A 19,617-nucleotide genomic window follows, 5' to 3' on the forward strand; every position below is an offset into this window, starting at 1 on the left:
TTGTGTTGTTTACATGTTATTTTTATTGACAAATAAGATATCCAGACAGAAAACATTTACATTTTGAAAGTGACAAAAGATTTTTTTTAAATACACATTTCTCACAATTGATAACTTGTTGACAATTAAAAAAAGGAAACCCTTGTATTTAAACAAACATTCAATCAAGGTGACAATTCTATTAGGACTCACTGAAGCTTTACAGATCTAAATATCTAGAGCACAATCTGAATTTAAAAGGTCATTTCCAACTGACATATGCAGCATTTACCGTGAATGCATTTTTTGCTGTGGCTCAGTTGGTAGAGCATGGTGTGTGCAACGCCAGGGTTGTGGGTTCGATTCCCACTGGGGGCCAGTACAAAAAAAATTACAAAAATGCATGAAATGAAATGTATGCATTCTCTACTGTAAGTCGCTCTGGATAAGAGCGTCTGCTAAATGACTAAAATGTAAAAATGTAACACGGGAACATTGCCTTTAAATTTCAATCACACTAACTCTGAACTTCAGCGATACAGATGAATCCAGCCCTTATTGATAGGCAGTAGTAAAAAGATTGTTTCAATAAAATACAGGTGTAACGATTCAGAAAAATCTGTTTAAAAAAAAAAAAAAAAACAATCAATCCCCTATGTAATAACACACATGCCAAAACCCATACACCTCTCACCTTTCCCTCGCCTTTCCCTCCCTACAATTGTCTTCCCACGACATCCTTTTCTGCTTTGAGGTAGCTTGCTGTTTAAAACAGAAACACAGGCCGCTTCTCTAAAAAGGTACGTGTGTATCAGTACCAACAACAACAGAATGTAGTCTATCCAACAACAACAAAAAAATATGCATCTTCATCGAACAAGAACATCAACACAATGATTTTAATTAATATATCTTCTCCCTTCACCCATAAAAGCACTAAAAGGCTTAAAAATACCTTTTCACAGACGTAGACTCGGTCCATACAATCTCTTAACATACACACACACACACACACAGACTTCCACATCTCCCTTCTGCTGTGAGGTCACCGAACCCTCAGTTCCCATCTCTCTCACACGGAATACATGTGTTCGGCAACCTTTTTGTGATCATGTTTCCTCCTGTATCCAGCCCACTGACAGGAATATGTACAGGCCGACCCAGAACGCTCACTGAGTCTTACCAACAAAGGTACTCCAAATCCTACAATTTCCTCCTCTACTTGTTGATATTTCCACAGGACTGGGAGACCCTTTGCACGCTCCTCACTGAGTCTTCTTGTTGACTCCATTGTTCTCCTCCACGCCGTCCAGTTTGAGGTGTGTCTGGCTGTAGTGTTTGATAAGGGTCCCGGGAAGCAGAGCCACACAGGCTATGCCCAGCAGCTGTAGCACTTTGCCCCAGGAGAACAGGTCATCCAGAGAGGACACCTCAGACAGCATGGAGCCGGTCTGGACACAGATGAAGTTATATGGGATCAGGCCTGGAGGGATGGGGACAGAGGGAGACAGAAAGTGAGATAGACATGAGACATACAGAGGGACAGAAACATAACATCAATCATTGCTAAGTTTGTTATGTTCTTTAAACGAACTCCTCATTCATAAAGACACGGATCATAAAGAGATTGTCTCTGAATATTACATCAGTAACACATTGGGACTATAAAAGGGTGGACCAATGAAGTAAAAGAGTGAATCGGTTTCTGCTGCTTACCGATGAAGACGGAAAAGAAGAAGAACGTGACAGGGATGTTGACGATGGGGGCGGACATGTTGAGGAACCAGTTAGGGGTCATGGGGAAGAACCTGAGGAAGAGGAGGAAGAACAACAGACAGGACTGGTTCTCTTCCACCTTGGAACCAGGGCAGGAAAAGAGAGAGACGGTTAATATCTATCTAACTAACACATGAAGTCTGCTGCCACCCCAGTGGCCATATAAACAATGTCAGCGTTGGCATCCCACAGATCCAGTGTTACCAATCACTCTACCAAAGCCATGACCGTTGCTGAGCAACAGCCCACTTCTAGGTGTCAAGAGCGGGTGAAGTCACAGATTGAACACTACGACCACACCGCTAACTAGCTAACCATTACACATCGGCTACATATACATTGGGAGGATGGATTTCACCCGTTAAAACACAGTGAATGGGATCCTACATACCTTTCTCTGCAGCATGGAGACCTGGCCAGGGAACAGGGATGTGATGTAGCGCTTACCAAAGGCCTGGGAGAGGAGGTAACACATGGTGGAGCCCACAGTGGTCAGAACACAGGCTAGCACCAAACCCTGCCATGGCCCAAACAGAGCACCCGCTAGAATGTTCTGCAGAGGACAGAGAGGAATCATCATAGCTGATTATATGATTACAAATATTTCCACAAACATGTTTTGTTTTTTTGTTGTCACATTTATAATGTGTATATTATGATGTTAATCTACAATTTCTGCTTCTGAGTATGTTATCTGAGTATGTTTTCTGAGTATGTTTTCTGAGTATATTTTCTGAGTATGTTTTCTGAGTATATTTTCTGAGTATATTCTCTGAGTATGTTTTCTGAGTATATTTTCTGAGTATATTTTCTGAGTATATTCTCTGAGTATATTTTCTGAGTATATTCTCTGAGTATGTTTTCCGAGTATGTTTTCTGAGTATATTTTCCGAGTATATTTTCTGAGTATGTTTTGTGTGTGCGAGTGTGTGTACCAGGAAGGAGGAGCCAGGAATGGCGAAGGACTGCTTGTAGAGATAGGCGCTACAGAAGAGAAGCAGGACGTATCCAGTGTGTTCTGTCTTGTAGTACTGTAGCAGCTCTGCCAGATCCCTCAGCTCTACCAGGTCTGAGGGGAACTTCAGCCTGAATACAGGGATCACAACACAGATAGTATCATGAGGGGCTGGGGAACAAGGGCCTGTCTGATCTGGGGTGAATGATGATGATGATGGAGAGATGAACTACAGTATATGTGTCATGGTACTCATCAGTGTATGATGATGGGTTGTTCCACCTCAAATTGTATTTATTTGTATTTTTAATTTAACTAGGCAAGTCGGTTAAGAACATATTCTTATTTACAATGACGGCCTACCCCGGCCAAACCCGAACGACGCTGGGCCAATCGTGCGCCGCCCTATGCAGCTCCCAATCACGGCCGGTTGCGATACAGCCTGGAATTGAACCAGGGTGTCTGTAGTGACGCCTCAAGCACTGAGATACAGTGCCTTAGACCGCTGCGCCACTCAAAAAAGCGAAAGAAATCTGAAATCGTTTCTGTTGTTACAAACAAGTAAGATTAGCATTCCTGCAACATTATTTTGTTGAAATAAAATTTGATCTCTGAGAAAGGAAGTTAATTGATTGCATCCAAAACGGCTGTTTTAATTTACAGGATTTTTTTTCTTACATTTTTTTTAAATAATAATAATAATAATAATAATAGGAACAGCACCATGTAGTGGTCAGAACCTGGATGTAGGATTCGGAAGTAAAGACTCATTTCTTTGACCAGGGTGATGAAAACATCACTAAATTCACCATGAATACATTATATATGATGGAGAAACAAGCCACAGATCCATGTTGTCAGACGTGGAGAACTGATATTGTATACTTGTTATTGGGTTGGGATTGGGGACATCTCTGAGTGGCTTTTGACTATTTATTTGGATTCCTCATTTCATTCTCATTGATAGAAAACGTTTGGTCCAAATCAGATTTCAGGTACTATATTTATTGATTATATAAATCCTATACATTCAAATGGCCAAGATGGACGCAATCAATTAGATTAATTTATCATAGATCTAATTATATTTCAACAAAATAATGTTGCAGGAATGCTTATCTTCTCTAACAAACTACAGAAACGACTTGGATAATGACTTCGGGCCACGGCTTTTGTGGCGCGATGGGTAAAGACGCATGGAGGATGACTGTTGTCTGTGTGCAGAGGGTCCCTGGTTCGAGCCCAGGTAGGGACGAGGAGGGGGACGGAAGCTAGACTGTTACACTAGCACGGGTCAGAGCCATACACTGTCGTCTACACAGATACCTGTGTTCTTTGAATTCGCCTCTGTCCTGGTTCGTGTCGCTGTCAGACGTTTGTTCGTTCTCCGTCGCTTTGGGTCGGAGTTGTCGAGGTCCGGTCGGAAGGTAAGAAGACAGAATGTACAGGTAGAAAGTAGCGGCGGTAATTACAACAATTAAACCCACAATTGACCGCATAGTTAAAGAAGAAGCTTGTCCAGTCTACAAGCATTTCGCAATACAGGAACCAAGTATCGGGTGAGACAGAAAGGGGGACGACAATAAGCGCTGCACCGAAGAGGGAAAAGGGGGACGGACAGCTGTGACGTAACATCCGTTATAATCAACGCTTCGTTGAACAGCTTGGTGTTATATTGTTATTAACGTTTTAAAACACGTTTAGCACTTTCAGGGAGTCTATTGCAATCATCCAGACGTATTTTATTGGAAATGGCAAAGGGAATATACACACAGGGTTAAAACTATATGAAAAGTAATTATTTTAAGTAATTGATGTTTTCACTAATTGGGGAAAATCTCAGTGTCGTATTGGTGAAATAAAAACGTATCCAAAGATTTCCTTCCTTCTCAACCAAGTCAACAAACTGACTTGTGAAGTCTCTATGTGGTAACGGTGATGGCAACATGCCCATATCACCAGTTCTAAAGTTCAACATCAGCAGCACCACCATAGTATAGGAGTAGTTGGAGTGACTTTTCTCCAGAACAATAATGGCCACGTACTCTCGGCTCCCGGGATCCGTTGCTCTGATAACGCTTCACAATCCACCTGTCAATGCGCTCAGGTGAGTTCAAAATAACTCGGTAAGGTTTGGATAATATAGCACGCAGTGGAACTTTAGATTAACATCTTCCTGTCGATTAGTAGACTTAAAAGTGTTACAAAGGTCACAATAAAGCAAGTTGTTTATCTTTTGCACTCGTCATGTCCTTGTTAAAAATACTCGTCTTTATACTTAAGATTCTGATATTATTATTATTAAAGTATAGGTAGTATGGAATGTTTAATCATGTAAATGGAAGTCCTGTAGTGTTGGAACATTTACTGTAAAGTCACATGATTCTGCACCTGTCTGTCTTCGCATTTCTGGAACTTTAGTGTCATATTGATGTGATTATGTTATGTCTGTCTCTGTCTGTCTGTCTGTATCTGTCTGTGTCTGTCTCTGTGTGTCTGTCTCTGTGTGTCTGTCTGTCTGTCTGTATCTGTCTGTCTGTATCTGTCTGTCTCTGTGTCTCTGTGTGTCTGTCTGTCTGTCTGTCTGTCTGTCTCTGTGTGTCTGTCTCTGTGTGTCTGTCTCTGTGTGTCTGTCTCTGTGTGTCTGTCTCTGTGTGTCTGTCTGTCTCTGTGTGTCTGTCTGTCTGTCTGTATCTGTCTGTCTCTGTGTGTCTGTCTGTCTGTCTGTCTGTCTGTCTGTCTGTCTGTCTGTCTGTCTGTCTGTCTGTCTGTATCTGTGTGTCTCTGTGTGTCTGTCTGTCTGTCTCTGTGTGTCTGTCTCTGTGTGTCTGTCTCTGTGTGTCTGTCTCTGTGTGTCCCCCCAGTGCAGCGGTGCGACAGGGCATAGTGGACGCAGTGCAGAGGGCCCTGAAGGACCCAAAGGTGACATCTGTAGTGATCTGTGGACAGAATGGGAAGTTCTGTGGAGGTAAGAATGGCCTTATATATTCTATAGTATACTGCTGTGTTTGAAATGGGATCCCATTCCCTATATAGTGCTTTGCTTTTGACCAGGGCCCCTATCAAAAGTAATGCAATTTATAGAGAATAGAGTATAGGGAATAGGTTGCCATTTTTGTCTAGACTAGAGGTCTGGATCTGGCTGCGTCCCAATTGGCACCCTATATATATATAGTAGTGCACTACTTGTCTGCTCAACAGTAGTGCACTATATAAGGAAATAGGGAGCCTTTTGGGATGCACCGTAGGTTTCTGAAGGTTAAGGCAATAGTGAACCATAACGGGGATAGACCACATAAATAGGGAGCCATTTGGGATTCAAACGTTGTCTCCCAGCAGCACTGATACAGAGGTTTATCTATGTTTTAATTATGAAGCATAATCATTCAGGTAAACAACTGTACAATGCGATCAGAGGTTTGTCTGTTTCTACCAGGGGCGGACATCAGGGAGTTTGCGGGGCCGATGTTGGGGCCCCCCCTGGTGCCCATGATCCATGCTATAGAGGCTGTGGACAAGCCTGTGGCTGCAGCCATCGAGGGAGTAGCGCTGGGAGGAGGATTGGAGTTAGCACTGGCCTGCCACTATCGCATTGCACACTCCAAGGTTAGTTACATGATTCTCTCTCAGGGATCAACGTCCAAATGACTGGCTGACTTGACAGACTGTATTTGTATTTATTATGGATCCACATTAGTTCCTGTCAAGGCAGCGGCTACTCTTCCTGGGGTTTATTATGGATCCCCATTAGTTCCTGTCAAGGCAGCAGCTACTCTTCCTGGGGTTTATTAGGATCCCCATTAGTTCCTGTCAAGGCAGCAGCTACTCTTCCTGGGGTTTATTAGGATCCCCATTAGTTCCTGCCAAAGCAGCAGCTACTCTTCCTGGGGTTTATTATGGATCCCCATTAGTTCCTGCCAAGGCAGCAGCTACTCTTCCTGGGGTTTATTATGGATCCCCATTAGTTCCTGTCAAGGCAGCAGCTACTCTTCCTGGGGTTTATTATGGATCCCCATTAGTTCCTGCCAAGGCAGCAGCTACTCTTCCTGGGGTTTATTATGGATCCCCATTAGTTCCTGCCAAGGCAGCAGCTACTCTTCCTGGGGTTTATTATGGATCCCCATTAGTTCCTGTCAAGGCAGCGGCTACTCTTCCTGGGGTTTATTATGGATCCCCATTAGTTCCTGTCAAGGCAGCGGCTACTCTTCCTGGGGTTTATTATGGATCCCCATTAGTTCCTGCCAAGGCAGCAGCTACTCTTCCTGGGGTTTATTATGGATCCCCATTAGTTCCTGCCAAGGCAGCGGCTACTCTTCCTGGGGTTTATTATGGATCCCCATTAGTTCCTGCCAAGGCAGCGGCTACTCTTCCTGGGGTTTATTATGGATCCCCATTAGTTCCTGTCAAGGCAGCAGCTACTCTTCCTGGGGTTTATTATGGATCCCCATTAGTTCCTGCCAAGGCAGCAGCTACTCTTCCTGGGGTTTATTATGGATCCCCATTAGTTCCTGCCAAGGCAGCAGCTACTCTTCCTGGGGTTTATTATGGATCCCCATTAGTTCCTGTCAAGGCAGCGGCTTCTCTTCCTGGGGTTTATTATGGATCCCCATTAGTTCCTGCCAAGGCAGCGGCTTCTCTTCCTGGGGTTTATTATGGATCCCCATTAGTTCCTGCCAAGGCAGCAGCTATTCTTCCTGGGGTTTATAAAGTCACCAATGGCCTCATGATGAAAATCCTGAGCGGTTTCCTTCCTCTCCGGCAACTGAGTTAGGAAGGATGCCTGTATCTTTGTAGTGACTGGGTGTATTGATACACCATCCAAAGTGTAATTAATAACATCACCATGCTCAAAGGGATATTCAATGGCTGCTTTTTAAAATATTTTTTTGCCATCTACCAATAGGTGCCCTTCTTTGTGAGGCATTGGAAAAAACCTCCCTGGTCTTTGTGGTTGAATCTGTGTTTGAAATTCACTGCTGGACTGAGGGACCTTACAGATAATTGTATGTGTGGGGTACAGAGATGAGGTAGTCATTTAAAAATCATGATAAACACTAACTATTGAACATGGAATGAGTCCATGCAACCTATTATGTGACTAGTTAAGCACATTTTTCCTCCTGAACTTATTTACGCTTGCCATAACAAAGGGTTGAATACTGATTGACTCAAGACCTTTAAGCTTTTAACTTTTAGGCACTGTAAATAGGATGAGGATTTTAAATTTTTATTATACATATGACACGAATACAGTATTTACATACAGTATAAAGTCAGTAAAGCTGTATGTAAACATTGTTAAAGTGACCAGTGTTCAGTGATTCTATGGGTCAGCAGTCTTAAAGGTGAAGGGTAGAGTTGTGGACCGTGGCCGGCTAATGTTGGCTGTTCAACGGTCTGATGGGCTGCAGATAGAAGCTGTTTTTCAGTCTTCTAGCACCTCCGTAACATCGCCTGATTCCGTCCGTCCAAAACAGGCCCGGTAGCAGAGACACTCATACATGCCTTTGTAACATCACGTCTGGACTATTGCAATGGAGTCCTATTCTGGACTACTGCAATGGAGTCCTATTCTGGACTATTGCAATGGGAGTCCTATTCTGGACTACTGCAATGGAGTCCTATTCTGGACCACTGCAATGGAGTCCTATTCTGGACCACTGCAATGGAGTCCTATTCTGGACCACTGCAATGGAGTCCTATTCTGGACCACTGCAATGGAGTCCTATTCTGGACCACTGCAATGGAGTCCTATTCTGGACCACTGCAATGGAGTCCTATTCTGGACCACTGCAATGGAGTCCTATTCTGGACTACTGCAATGGAGTCCTATTCAGGTTGTCCAGTAAAGCCCTGGTTCTAGGCTGTATGACTGATTGTAGGCTCTAATACATTCAGACCTCTGCTGCCAGGGTCCTCACACACCAAACCCTGGGAACACATCACCTCCACTCTACAACACCTTCACTGGCTCCCAGTCAAATTCCACATGACCTACAAGTTCCTGCTCCTTACCTACACGGCCCTCCATGGCCTTGACCCCCCCCCCCCCCCCCCTTCCCGGTGCCCCACGGGAATCCCAAAACAAGACGGTGCACCACGGGGGATCCCAACACAAGACGGTGCCTCACGGGGGATCCCAACACAAGACGGTGCCCCACGGGGGATCCCAACACAAGACGGTGCCCCACGGGGGATCCCAACACAAGACGGTGCCCCACGGGGGATCCCAACACAACACGGTGCCCCACCATTTCTGTATGGACCTCGCTTTGTGCACGGGGGTATTGTCATGCTGAAACAGGAAAGGGCCTTCCCCAAACTGTTAACCACAAAGTTGGAAGCACAGAATCATCTAGAATGTCATTGTATGTTGTAGCATTAAGATTTCCCTTCACTGGAACTAAGGGTCCTAGCCCGAAAAACAGCCCCATACCATTATTCCTCCTCCATCAAATCCTCCACCAAACTTTACAGTTGGCACTAGGCATTGGGGCAGGTAGCTTTATCCTGGCATCTGCCAAACCCAGATTTGTCCGTCAGACTGACAGATAGTGAAGCGTGATTCATCACTCCAGAGAACTTCTCCAGAGTCCAAGGGCGGCAAGCTTTACACCACTCCAGCCGACCCTTGGCATTGCCCACGGTGATCTTAGGCTTGTATGCGGCTGCTCAGCCGTGGAAAACCATTTCATGAAGCTTGATGTTGCTTCCAGAGGCAGTTTGGAACTCTGTAGTGAGTGTTGCAACTGAGGACAGATGATTTTTACTCACCATGCATTTCAACACTCGCCGGTCCCGTTCTGTGAGCTTGTGTGGCCTACCACGTCGCGGCTGACTCGTTGTTGCTCCTAGATGTTTCCACTTCACAATAAAAGCACTTACATTTGACCCGGGGGGCAGCTCTAGCATGGCAGAAATTTGACCAACTGACTTGTTGGAAAGGTGGCATCCTATGACGGTGCCACGTTGAAAGTCACTGAGCTCTTCAGTACGGGGCCATTCTACTGCCAATGTTTGTCTATGGAGATCGCATGGCTGTGTTTTACACACCTGTCAGCAACGGGGTGTGACCGAAACAGCCGAATCCACTAATTTGAAGGGGTGTCCACATACTTTTGACCATATAGTGTACGGAGTTTTTATTTCTATTTGCATTCTACTGTTTTGTTCTTGTTTGGTTTTATTCTCTTTGCTGTACAATTGTCATTATAATATATAATTATAACATAATTACATTGTCCTTGGGTTTTGTTTTTAAAGGCATTTTAAATCCTATGTGTTATTATTATTATTATTATTATTATTATTATTATTAAACGTAATAACTTATGACTGTTTTCAGGCCGTTCTAGGACTTCCAGAGGTGACCCTGGGTCTGCTGCCAGGTGCAGGAGGTTCACAACGTCTGCCCAGACTCATAGGGTTAACAGCTGCCCTGGACCTCATCACTACAGGTACAGCAGGTTAACAGCTGCCCTGGACCTCATCACTACAGGTACAGCAGGTTAACAGCTGCCCTGGACCTCATCACTACAGGTACAGCAGGTTAACAGCTGCCCTGGACCTCATCACTACAGGTACAGCAGGTTAACAGCTGCCCTGGACCTCATCACTACAGGTACAGCAGGTTAACAGCTGCCCTGGACCTCATCACTACAGGTACAGCAGGTTAACAGCTGCCCTGGACCTCATCACTACAGGTACAGCAGGTTAACAGCTGCCCTGGACCTCATCACTACAGGTACAGCAGGTTAACAGCTGCCCTGGACCTCATCACTACAGGTACAGCAGGTTAACAGCTGCCCTGGACCTCATCACTACAGGTACAGCAGGTTAACAGCTGCCCTGGACCTCATCACTACAGGTACAGCAGGTTAACAGCTGCCCTGGACCTCATCACTACAGGTACAGCAGGTTAACAGCTGCCCTGGACCTCATCACTACAGGTACAGCAGGTTAACAGCTGCCCTGGACCTCATCACTACAGGTACAGCAGACGACATGTTAGAGACTCATACAGTCCTTTTTTTTTTTTTTTTTCTCCTCTCGCTGGAAATGTATTTTCATCTCATTTCATCTTTGCACATTCAATGTACAGATGCATTATGGGTTCAGTTTTGATATTCGTAATATATCATTAGCATTGTTTTACTTAAAAATGCATACAGTGTTTATTGCTTAGTAGGGTGCTGCCGGGTATTTTGTCCATATCTCCAGCAGGGGGCAGCATTGTACCTTTTGAGCAGTCACTTTTCTATTCCATGCTGTTAGGCCTCATGCGTGTCAATGAAACCGTAGTCACTTGGAAGTTTTCTGACAATTGTTTCTTACACTTACCCTAAAGCAAGATGAATTTCCTTACAATACTGAATTAGGGTTCAGGGCTGTAAAATAAGACCCTATGGCAGCCCAATTCTGATACTGTTGGTCATGTAGTGTGAATAACTACTCATCAAACATCTCATTCCAAAATCATTGACGCTATGCATTGGGGCAGGTAGCGTTCTCCTGGCATCAGCCAAAGCCAGATTTGTTTCGTCGGACTGCCAGATGGTGAAGTGTGATTCATCACTCCAGAGAACGCGTTTCCACTGCTCCAGAGTCCAATTGCGGCGAGTTTTACACCACTCCAGCCGACCCGTGTCATTGCGCATGGTGATCTTAGGCTTGTGTGCGGCTGCTCGGCCATGGAAACCCGTTTTATGAAGCTCCTGACGACCAGTTATTGTGTTGACGTTGCTTCCAGAGGCAGTTTGGAACTCAGTAGTGAGTGTTGCAACTGAGGACAGACCATTTTTATGCGCTTTAGCACTTGGAGTCCACCTGTGTTAAATGCAATTGATTGGACATGATTTGGAAGGGCACACATATCTACAGTGGCTTGCGAAAGTATTCACCCCCCTTGTCATTTTTCCTATTTTGTTGCCTTACAACCTGGAATTAAAATGGATTTTGGGGGGGGGGTTGTATCATTTGATTTACACAACATGCCTACCACTTTGAAGATGCAAAAAAATCTATATTTTATTGTGAAACAGACAAAAAAACTGAAAACTTGATCATGCATAATTATTCACTCCCCCAAGGTCAATACTTTGTAGAGCCACCTTTTGCAGCAATTACAGCTGCAAGTCTCTTGGGGTATGTCTCTATAAGCTTGGCACATCTAGCCACTGGGATTTTTGCCCATTCTTCAAGGCAAAACTGCTCCAACTCCTTCAAGTTTGATGGGTTCTGCTGGAGTACAACAATCTTTAAGTCATTCCACAGATTCTCAATTGGATTGAGGTCTGGGCTTTGAAAAGGCCATTCCAAGACATTTAAATGTTTCCCCTTAAACCACTCGAGTGTTGCTTTAGCAGTATGCTTAGGGTAATTGCCCTGCTGGAAGGTGAATCTCCGTCCCAGTCTCAAATCTCTGGATGACTGAAACAGGTTTCCCTCAAGAATTTCCCTGTATTTAGCGCCATCCATCATTCCTTCAATTCTGACCAGTTTTCCAGTCCCTGCCGATGAAAAACATCCCCCACAGCATGATGCTGCCACCACCATGCTTCACTGGGTGGATGGTGTTCTCTGGGTAATGAGAGGTGTTGGCACCAGACATAGCGCCAACACATAGTGGCCAGACGGAAGCCACTTCTCAGTAAAAGGCACTTGACAACCCGCTTGGAGTTTTCCAAAAGGCACCTAAAGGACTCTCAGACCATGAGAAGCAAGATTCTCTGGTCTGATGAAACCAAGATCAAACTCTTTGGTCTGAATGCCAAGCGTCACGTCTGGAGGAAACCTGGCACCTTCCCTACGGTGAAGCATGGTGGTGGTGGCATCATGCTGTGGGGATGTTTTTCAGCGGCAGCGAGACTAGTCAGGATCAAGGGAAAGATGAACGGAGCAAAGTACAGAGAGCTTGTAGCTGATGAGGGGTAAAAAAAATATATTTTTTAATCCATTATAGAATAAAACTGTAACGTAACAAAATGTAGAAAAAAGTCAAAGGGTCTGAATACTTTCTGAATGCAGTGTGTATCTGAAAAATATGTAATGAGAAAATATTTACATTTACATTTAAGTCATTTAGCAGACGCTCTTATCCAGAGCGACTTACAAATTGGTGCATTCACCTTATGATATCCAGTGGAACAACCACTTTACAATAGTGCATCTAAATTGGTTGGACAAAAGTCCAATCGGTGTTAAAAAAAATTAAATAAAAAAGATGAGAATTGTGCTACCTGTGTGAACGCAGACTGTTGACTTCCCAGGTCGCCATGTCTCTGCTGCCGAGGCTCTGAAGCTGGGGGTCCTAGATCAGGTTACCGATAGCAACGCCGTGGACCTGGCCGTGGAGTTCGTCAGGAGCGTTGCAGGTAGGAGTTGATGACGTCGTGATGACATCATGACCGGGATTCGGGAATAACGGATGACAAAAAAAAAACAATAATCTGTAATCCGTTACTAGCTAAAATATTGTGATCATATTAATTTTTTAAAAAACTAGATGATTAATTCTTGGATTACTATTAAATTCAGAAAGGATATGCGAAAAAAAAAAGACATTGATATCTTTTCCGTTTTCTATTAGTGACCTTTCACAGCTTAAACCATTTAGGAAAATAGATCAATTGTTTGATAGTCAGATGTAATGTGTTATTTAGAAAGGTGAAAAGAAGAATGGGAGAAACTCCCCAAATGCAGGTGTGCCAAGCTTGTAGCGTCATACCCAAGAAGACGTGGAGTTGATGGGAAGCTTTAGAATAGGAGAGAGAGAGACGTGGAGTTGATGGGAAGCTTTAGAATAGGAGAGAGAGAGACGTGGAGTTGATGGGAAGCTGCAGAATAGGAGCGAGAGAGACGTGGAGTTGATGGGAAGCTTTAGAATAGGAGAGAGGGAGACGTGGAGTTGATGGGAAGCTTTAGAATAGGAGAGAGAGTCGTGGAGTTGATGGGAAGCTTTAGAATAGGAGAGAGGGAGACGTGGAGTTGATGGGAAGCTTTAGAATAGGAGAGAGAGACGTGGAGTTGATGGGAAGCTTTAGAATAGGAGAGAGACGTGGAGTTGATGGGAAGCTTTAGAATAGGAGAGAGAGAGACGTGGAGTTGATGGGAAGCTTTAGAATAGGAGAGAGAGAGACGTGGAGTTGATGGGAAGCTTTAGAATAGGAGAGAGAGAGACGTGGAGTTGATGGGAAGCTTTAGAATAGGAGAGAGAGAGACGTGGAGTTGATGGGAAGCTTTAGAATAGGAGAGAGAGAGACGTGGAGTTGATGGGAAGCTTTAGAATAGGAGAGAGAGAGACGTGGAGTTGATGGGAAGCTTTAGAATAGGAGCGAGAGAGACGTGGAGTTGATGGGAAGAAGATTGTCTAGCTTTTGACAGGAAGTCATCAATGAGAGCAGAGGCTCAATGTAACCTGATGGTATCTGGTGGCAGTTTCTCTCTCTGTCTCTCTCTGTCTCTCTCTCTCTCTCTCTCTCTCTCTCTCTGTCTCTCTCTCTGTCTCTGTCTCTGTCTCTGTCTCTCTCTGTCTCTGTCTCTCTCTGTCTCTCTCTGTCTCTCTCTGTCTCTGTCTCTCTCTCTCTGTCTCTGTCTCTTCTCTCTCTCTCTCTCTCTCTCTCTCTCTCTCTGTCTCTCTCGCTCTCTCTCTGTCTCTGTCTCTGTCTCTCTGTCTCTCTGTCTGTCTCTGTCTCTCTCTCTCTGTCTCTCTCTCTCTCTCTCTGTCTGTCTGTCTGTCTGTCTGTCTGTCTGTCTGTCTGTCTGTCTGTCTGTCTGTCTGTCTGTCTGTCTGTCTCTCTCTCTCTCTCTCTCTTTGACACACACACGATCTGATTTATTTTTCTCCATTGAGCTGTGTGATTTCTCTCTGTCTGAGAGGGAGGAGAGATTAACAGTAGCTAGTCGTAACATCTGTCAACACAACCAGCCTTTACCCTCTGAACATCACGTCACAGACCAACCATTTACAGATTAAGTGCAGGAGTAATTCCACCCAAATGTACACTGGAATCAGAGTGGTTGTTACAGGATGACATGTTCAGAGATCCAGGCTGTTACAGGAGGACATGTTCAGAGATCCAGGCTGTTACAGGAGGACATGTTCAGAGATCCAGGCAGTTACAGGAGGACATGTTCAGAGAACCAGGCTCTTACAGGAGGACATGTTCAGAGAACCAGGCTCTTACAGGAGGACATGTTCAGAGAACCAGGCTGTTACAGGAGGACATGTTCAGAGAACCAGGCTGTTACAGGATGACATGTTCAGAGATCCAGGCTGTTACAGGATGACATGTTCAGAGATCCAGGCTGTTACAGGAAGACAGGACATGTTCAGAGAACCAGGCTGTTACAGGATGACATGTTCAGAGATCCAGGCTGTTACAGGATGACATGTTCAGAGAACCAGGCTGTTACAGGAGGACATGTTCAGAGAACCAGGCTGTTACAGGAGGACAGGACATGTTCAGAGATCCAGGCTGTTACAGGAAATGTTCAGAGATCCAGGCTGTTACAGGAAGACAGGACATGTTCAGAGAACCAGGCTGTTACAGGAGGACATGTTCAGAGAACCTGGCTGTTACAGGAGGACATGTTCAGAGAACCAGGCTGTTACAGGAGGACATGTTCAGAGAACCAGGCTGTTACAGGAAGACAGGACATGTTCAGAGATCCAGGCTGTTACAGGAGGACATGTTCAGAGAACCAGGCTGTTACAGGAGGACATGTTCAGAGAACCAGGCTGTTACAGGAGGACATGTTCAGAGAACCAGGCTGTTACAGGATGACATGTTCAGAGATCCAGGCTGTTACAGGAGGACATGTTCAGAGAACCAGGCTGTTACAGGAAGACAGGACATGTTCAGAGAACCAGGCTGTTACAGGAAGACAGGACATGTTCAGAGAACCAGGCTGTTACAGGAGGACAGGACATGTTCAGAGAACCAGGCAGTTACAGGATGACATGTTCAGAGAACCAGGCTGTTACAGGATGACAGGACATGTTCAGAGAACCAGGCTGTTACAGGAGAACATGTTCAGAGATCCAGGCTGTTACAGGATGACATGTTCAGAGAACCAGGCTGTTACAGGAAGACAGGACATGTTCAGAGAACCAGGCTGTTACAGGAAGACAGGACATGTTCAGAGAACCAGGCTGTTACAGGAGGACAGGACATGTTCAGAGAACCAGGCAGTTACAGGATGACATGTTCAGAGAACCAGGCTGTTACAGGATGACATGTTCAGAGAACCAGGCTGTTACAGGATGACAGGACATGTTCAGAGAACCAGGCAGTTACAGGATGACATGTTCAGAGATCCAGGCTGTTACAGGATGACATGTTCAGAGAACCAGGCTGTTACAGGAGGACATGTTCAGAGATCCAGGCTGTTACAGGATGACATGTTCAGAGAACCAGGCTGTTACAGGAGGACATGTTCAGAGAACCAGGCTGTTACAGGATGACAGGACATGTTCAGAGAACCAGGCTGTTACAGGAGGTCATGTTCAGAGAACCAGGCTGTTATAGGACCTGGTCTGAGTCCCAAATGGCGCCCTATTCCCTATGTAGTGGCACTACTTTTGACACGCTATGCTTCAATGATCAAACTCCTCTGTAGCTAATACAATAAACCCAGTCCTGGGCCTCATAGTTGCGCATTAATAGGGAATAGGGTGCCATTTGGGATGCACACATAGTCACCCAGAGATGAGTCTGTCCCTTTAAGGCTTGGTAACCATGGTGACCCACTAACTACCCCAGAGCCAGAGATGAGTCTGTCACTTTAAGGCTTGGTAATCATGGTGACCCACTAACTACCCCAGAGCCAGAGATGAGTCTGTCACTTTAAGGCTTGGTAACCATGGTGACCCACTAACTACCCCAGAGCCAGAGATGAGTCTGTCACTTTAAGGCTTGGTAACCATGGTGACCCACTAACTACCCCAGAGCCAGAGATGAGTCTGCCCCTTTAAGGCTTGGTAACCATGGTGACCCACTAACTACCCCAGAGCCAGAGATGAGTCTGTCACTTTAAGGCTTGGTAACCATGGTGACCCACTAACTACCCCAGAGCCAGAGATGAGTCTGCCCCTTTAAGGCTTGGTAACCATGGTGACCCACTAACTACCCCAGAGCCAGAGATGAGTCTGTCCCTTTAAGGCTTGGTAACCATGGTGACCCACTAACTACCCCAGAGCCAGAGATGAGTCTGCCCCTTTAAGGCTTGGTAACCATGGTGACCCACTAACTACCCCAGAGCCAGAGATGAGTCTGCCCCTTTAAGGCTTGGTAACCATGGTGACCCACTAACTACCCCAGAGCCAGAGATGAGTCTGTCCCTTTAAGGCTTGGTAACCATGGTGACCCACTAACTACCCCAGAGCCAGAGATGAGTCTGCCCCTTTAAGGCTTGGTAACCATGGTGACCCACTAACTATCCCAGAGCCGGGAGTCTGTCCCTTTAAGGCTTGGTAACCATGGTGACCCACTAACTACCCCAGAGCCGGAGATGAGTCTGTCACTTTAAGGCTTGGTAACCATGGTGACCCACTAACTACCCCAGAGCCAGAGATGAGTCTGCCCCTTTAAGGCTTGGTAACCATGGTGACCCACTAACTACCCCAGAGCCAGAGATGAGTCTGCCCCTTTAAGGCTTGGTAACCATGGCGACCCACTAACTACCCCAGAGCCAGAGATGAGTCTGCCCCTTTAAGGCTTGGTAACCATGGTGACCCACTAACTACCCCAGAGCCAGAGATGAGTCTGCCCCTTTAAGGCTTGGTAACCATGGTGACCCACTAACTACCCCAGAGCCAGAGATGAGTCTGCCCCTTTAAGGCTTGGTAACCATGGTGACCCACTAACTACCCCAGAGCCAGAGATGAGTCTGTCCCTTTAAGGCTTGGTAACCATGGTGACCCACTAACTACCCCAGAGCCAGAGATGAGTCTGCCCCTTTAAGGCTTGGTAACCATGGTGACCCACTAACTACCCCAGAGCCGGTGAGTCTGTCCCTTTAAGGCTTGGTAACCATGGTGACCCACTAACTACCCCAGAGCCAGAGATGAGTCTGCCCCTTTAAGGCTTGGTAACCATGGTGACCCACTAACTACCCCAGAGCCAGAGATGAGTCTGCCCCTTTAAGGCTTGGTAACCATGGTGACCCACTAACTACCCCAGAGCCAGAGATGAGTCTGCCCCTTTAAGGCTTGGTAACCATGGTGACCCACTAACTACCCCAGAGCCAGAGATGAGTCTGCCCCTTTAAGGCTTGGTAACCATGGTGACCCACTAACTACCCCAGAGCCAGAGATGAGTCTGCCCCTTTAAGGCTTGGTAACCATGGTGACCCACTAACTACCCCAGAGCCAGAGATGAGTCTGCCCCTTTAAGGCTTGGTAACCATGGTGACCCACCCCTTTAAGGCTTGGTAACCATGGTGACCCACTAACTACCCCAGAGCCAGAGATGAGTCTGTCACTTTAAGGCTTGGTAACCATGGTGACCCACTAACTACCCCAGAGCCAGAGATGAGTCTGCCCCTTTAAGGCTTGGTAACCATGGTGACCCACTAACTACCCCAGAGCCAGAGATGAGTCTGTCCCTTTAAGGCTTGGTAACCATGGTGACCCACTAACTACCCCAGAGCCGAGTCTGTCCCTTTAAGGCTTGGTAACCATGGTGACCAACTAACTACCCCAGAGCCAGAGATGAGTCTGCCCCTTTAAGGCTTGGTAACCATGGTGACCCACTAACTACCCCAGAGCCAGAGATGAGTCTGCCCCTTTAAGGCTTGGTAACCATGGTGACCCACTAACTACCCCAGAGCCAGAGATGAGTCTGCCCCTTTAAGGCTTGGTAACCATGGTGACCCACTAACTACCCCAGAGCCAGAGATGAGTCTGCCCCTTTAAGGCTTGGTAACCATGGTGACCCACTAACTACCCCAGAGCCAGAGATGAGTCTGCCCCAACAGAGCTGCTCTGATCTCATCCCACTACTGTCTCACCATGAAGAGGAATTAAGAGGCTTTTAACCAGGTTTAGTACTGGCCATCCTCTTCACTGTTATTGTTCTCTGTTGGAGTGCTACTGAGTGGGAATCAGTAGAGTTTAGGGTGAATGCTCCTCAGTGCTGTAGCTGTGGACCAACATGATTGTAGAAACCCCTTACAGTTGCAGAACAGTGAGCTCCAACAGTATTGGGGCAGTGACATGTTTTGTTTTATGACTATGAGGTTAAAGTGCAGACTGTCAGCTTTAATTTGAGGGTATTTTCATCCATATCGGGTGAACCGTTTAGAATTTACAGCACTTTGTGTACATAGTCCCCCCCCCCCCATTTTAGGGGACCGAAAGTATTGTGACAAATTCACTTATTCATAGCACACAATGACTACATCAAGCTTGTGACTCTACATATTTGTTGGATGCATTTGTTGTTTGTTTTGGCTGGTTGTTTTGGCTGGTTGTTGTTTTGGCTGGTTGTTGTTTTGGTTGTTGTTTTGGTTGTTTTGGCTGGTTGTTTTGGCTGGTTGTTTTGGCTGGTTGTTTTGGCTGGTTGTTTTGGCTGGTTGTTTTGGCTGGTTGTTGTTTTGGCTGGTTGTTGTTTTGGCTGGTTGTTGTTTTGGCTGGTTGTTGTTTTGGCTGGTTGTTGTTTTGGCTGGTTGTTGTTTTGGCTGGTTGTTGTTTTGGCTGGTTGTTGTTTTGGCTGGTTGTTGTTTTGGCTGGTTGTTGTTTTGGCTGGTTGTTGTTTTGGCTGGTTGTTGTTTTGGCTGGTTGTTGTTTTGGCTGGTTGTTTTGGCTGGTTGTTGTTTTGGCTGGTTGTTTTGGCTGGTTGTTTTGGCTGGTTGTTTTGGCTGGTTGTTTTGGCTGGTTGTTGTTTTGGCTGGTTGTTGTTTTGGCT

The 19,617-nt window shown here is 45.7% G+C and overlaps 2 protein-coding genes across 5 annotated transcripts in view; one reads left to right on the forward strand and one right to left on the reverse strand.

The window, feature by feature from the left end:
* Positions 1 to 4,275, reverse strand: tmem41aa (transmembrane protein 41aa). The gene is made up of 5 exons (XM_014165776.3): positions 4,037 to 4,275; positions 2,691 to 2,841; positions 2,147 to 2,308; positions 1,696 to 1,834; positions 1 to 1,462 (listed from the first exon to the last, which is right to left on the reverse strand). Exons 1-5 carry the CDS (start codon positions 4,207 to 4,209, stop codon positions 1,245 to 1,247), a joined length of 843 nt encoding a protein of 280 aa, XP_014021251.1. The 5' UTR covers positions 4,210 to 4,275; the 3' UTR covers positions 1 to 1,244.
* The window catches only part of ehhadh (enoyl-CoA, hydratase/3-hydroxyacyl CoA dehydrogenase), a 27,152-nt gene continuing 11,566 nt past the window's right edge, over positions 4,032 to 19,617 (forward strand). The window contains exons 1-5 of one of the 4 annotated variants that reach the window (XM_082966863.1): positions 4,032 to 4,137; positions 5,575 to 5,678; positions 6,147 to 6,316; positions 10,056 to 10,167; positions 12,979 to 13,083. In XM_082966863.1, coding sequence (XP_082822989.1) covers positions 6,176 to 6,316; positions 10,056 to 10,167; positions 12,979 to 13,083 — 358 coding nt within the window. In that variant the 5' untranslated portion in view covers positions 4,032 to 4,137; positions 5,575 to 5,678; positions 6,147 to 6,175. 4 annotated transcript variants of the gene reach the window in all.

The sequence above is a fragment of the Salmo salar genome, chromosome 21 (assembly GCF_965601325.2).
Source record: "Salmo salar chromosome 21, fSalSal1, whole genome shotgun sequence".
NCBI lineage: Eukaryota > Metazoa > Chordata > Actinopteri > Salmoniformes > Salmonidae > Salmo > Salmo salar.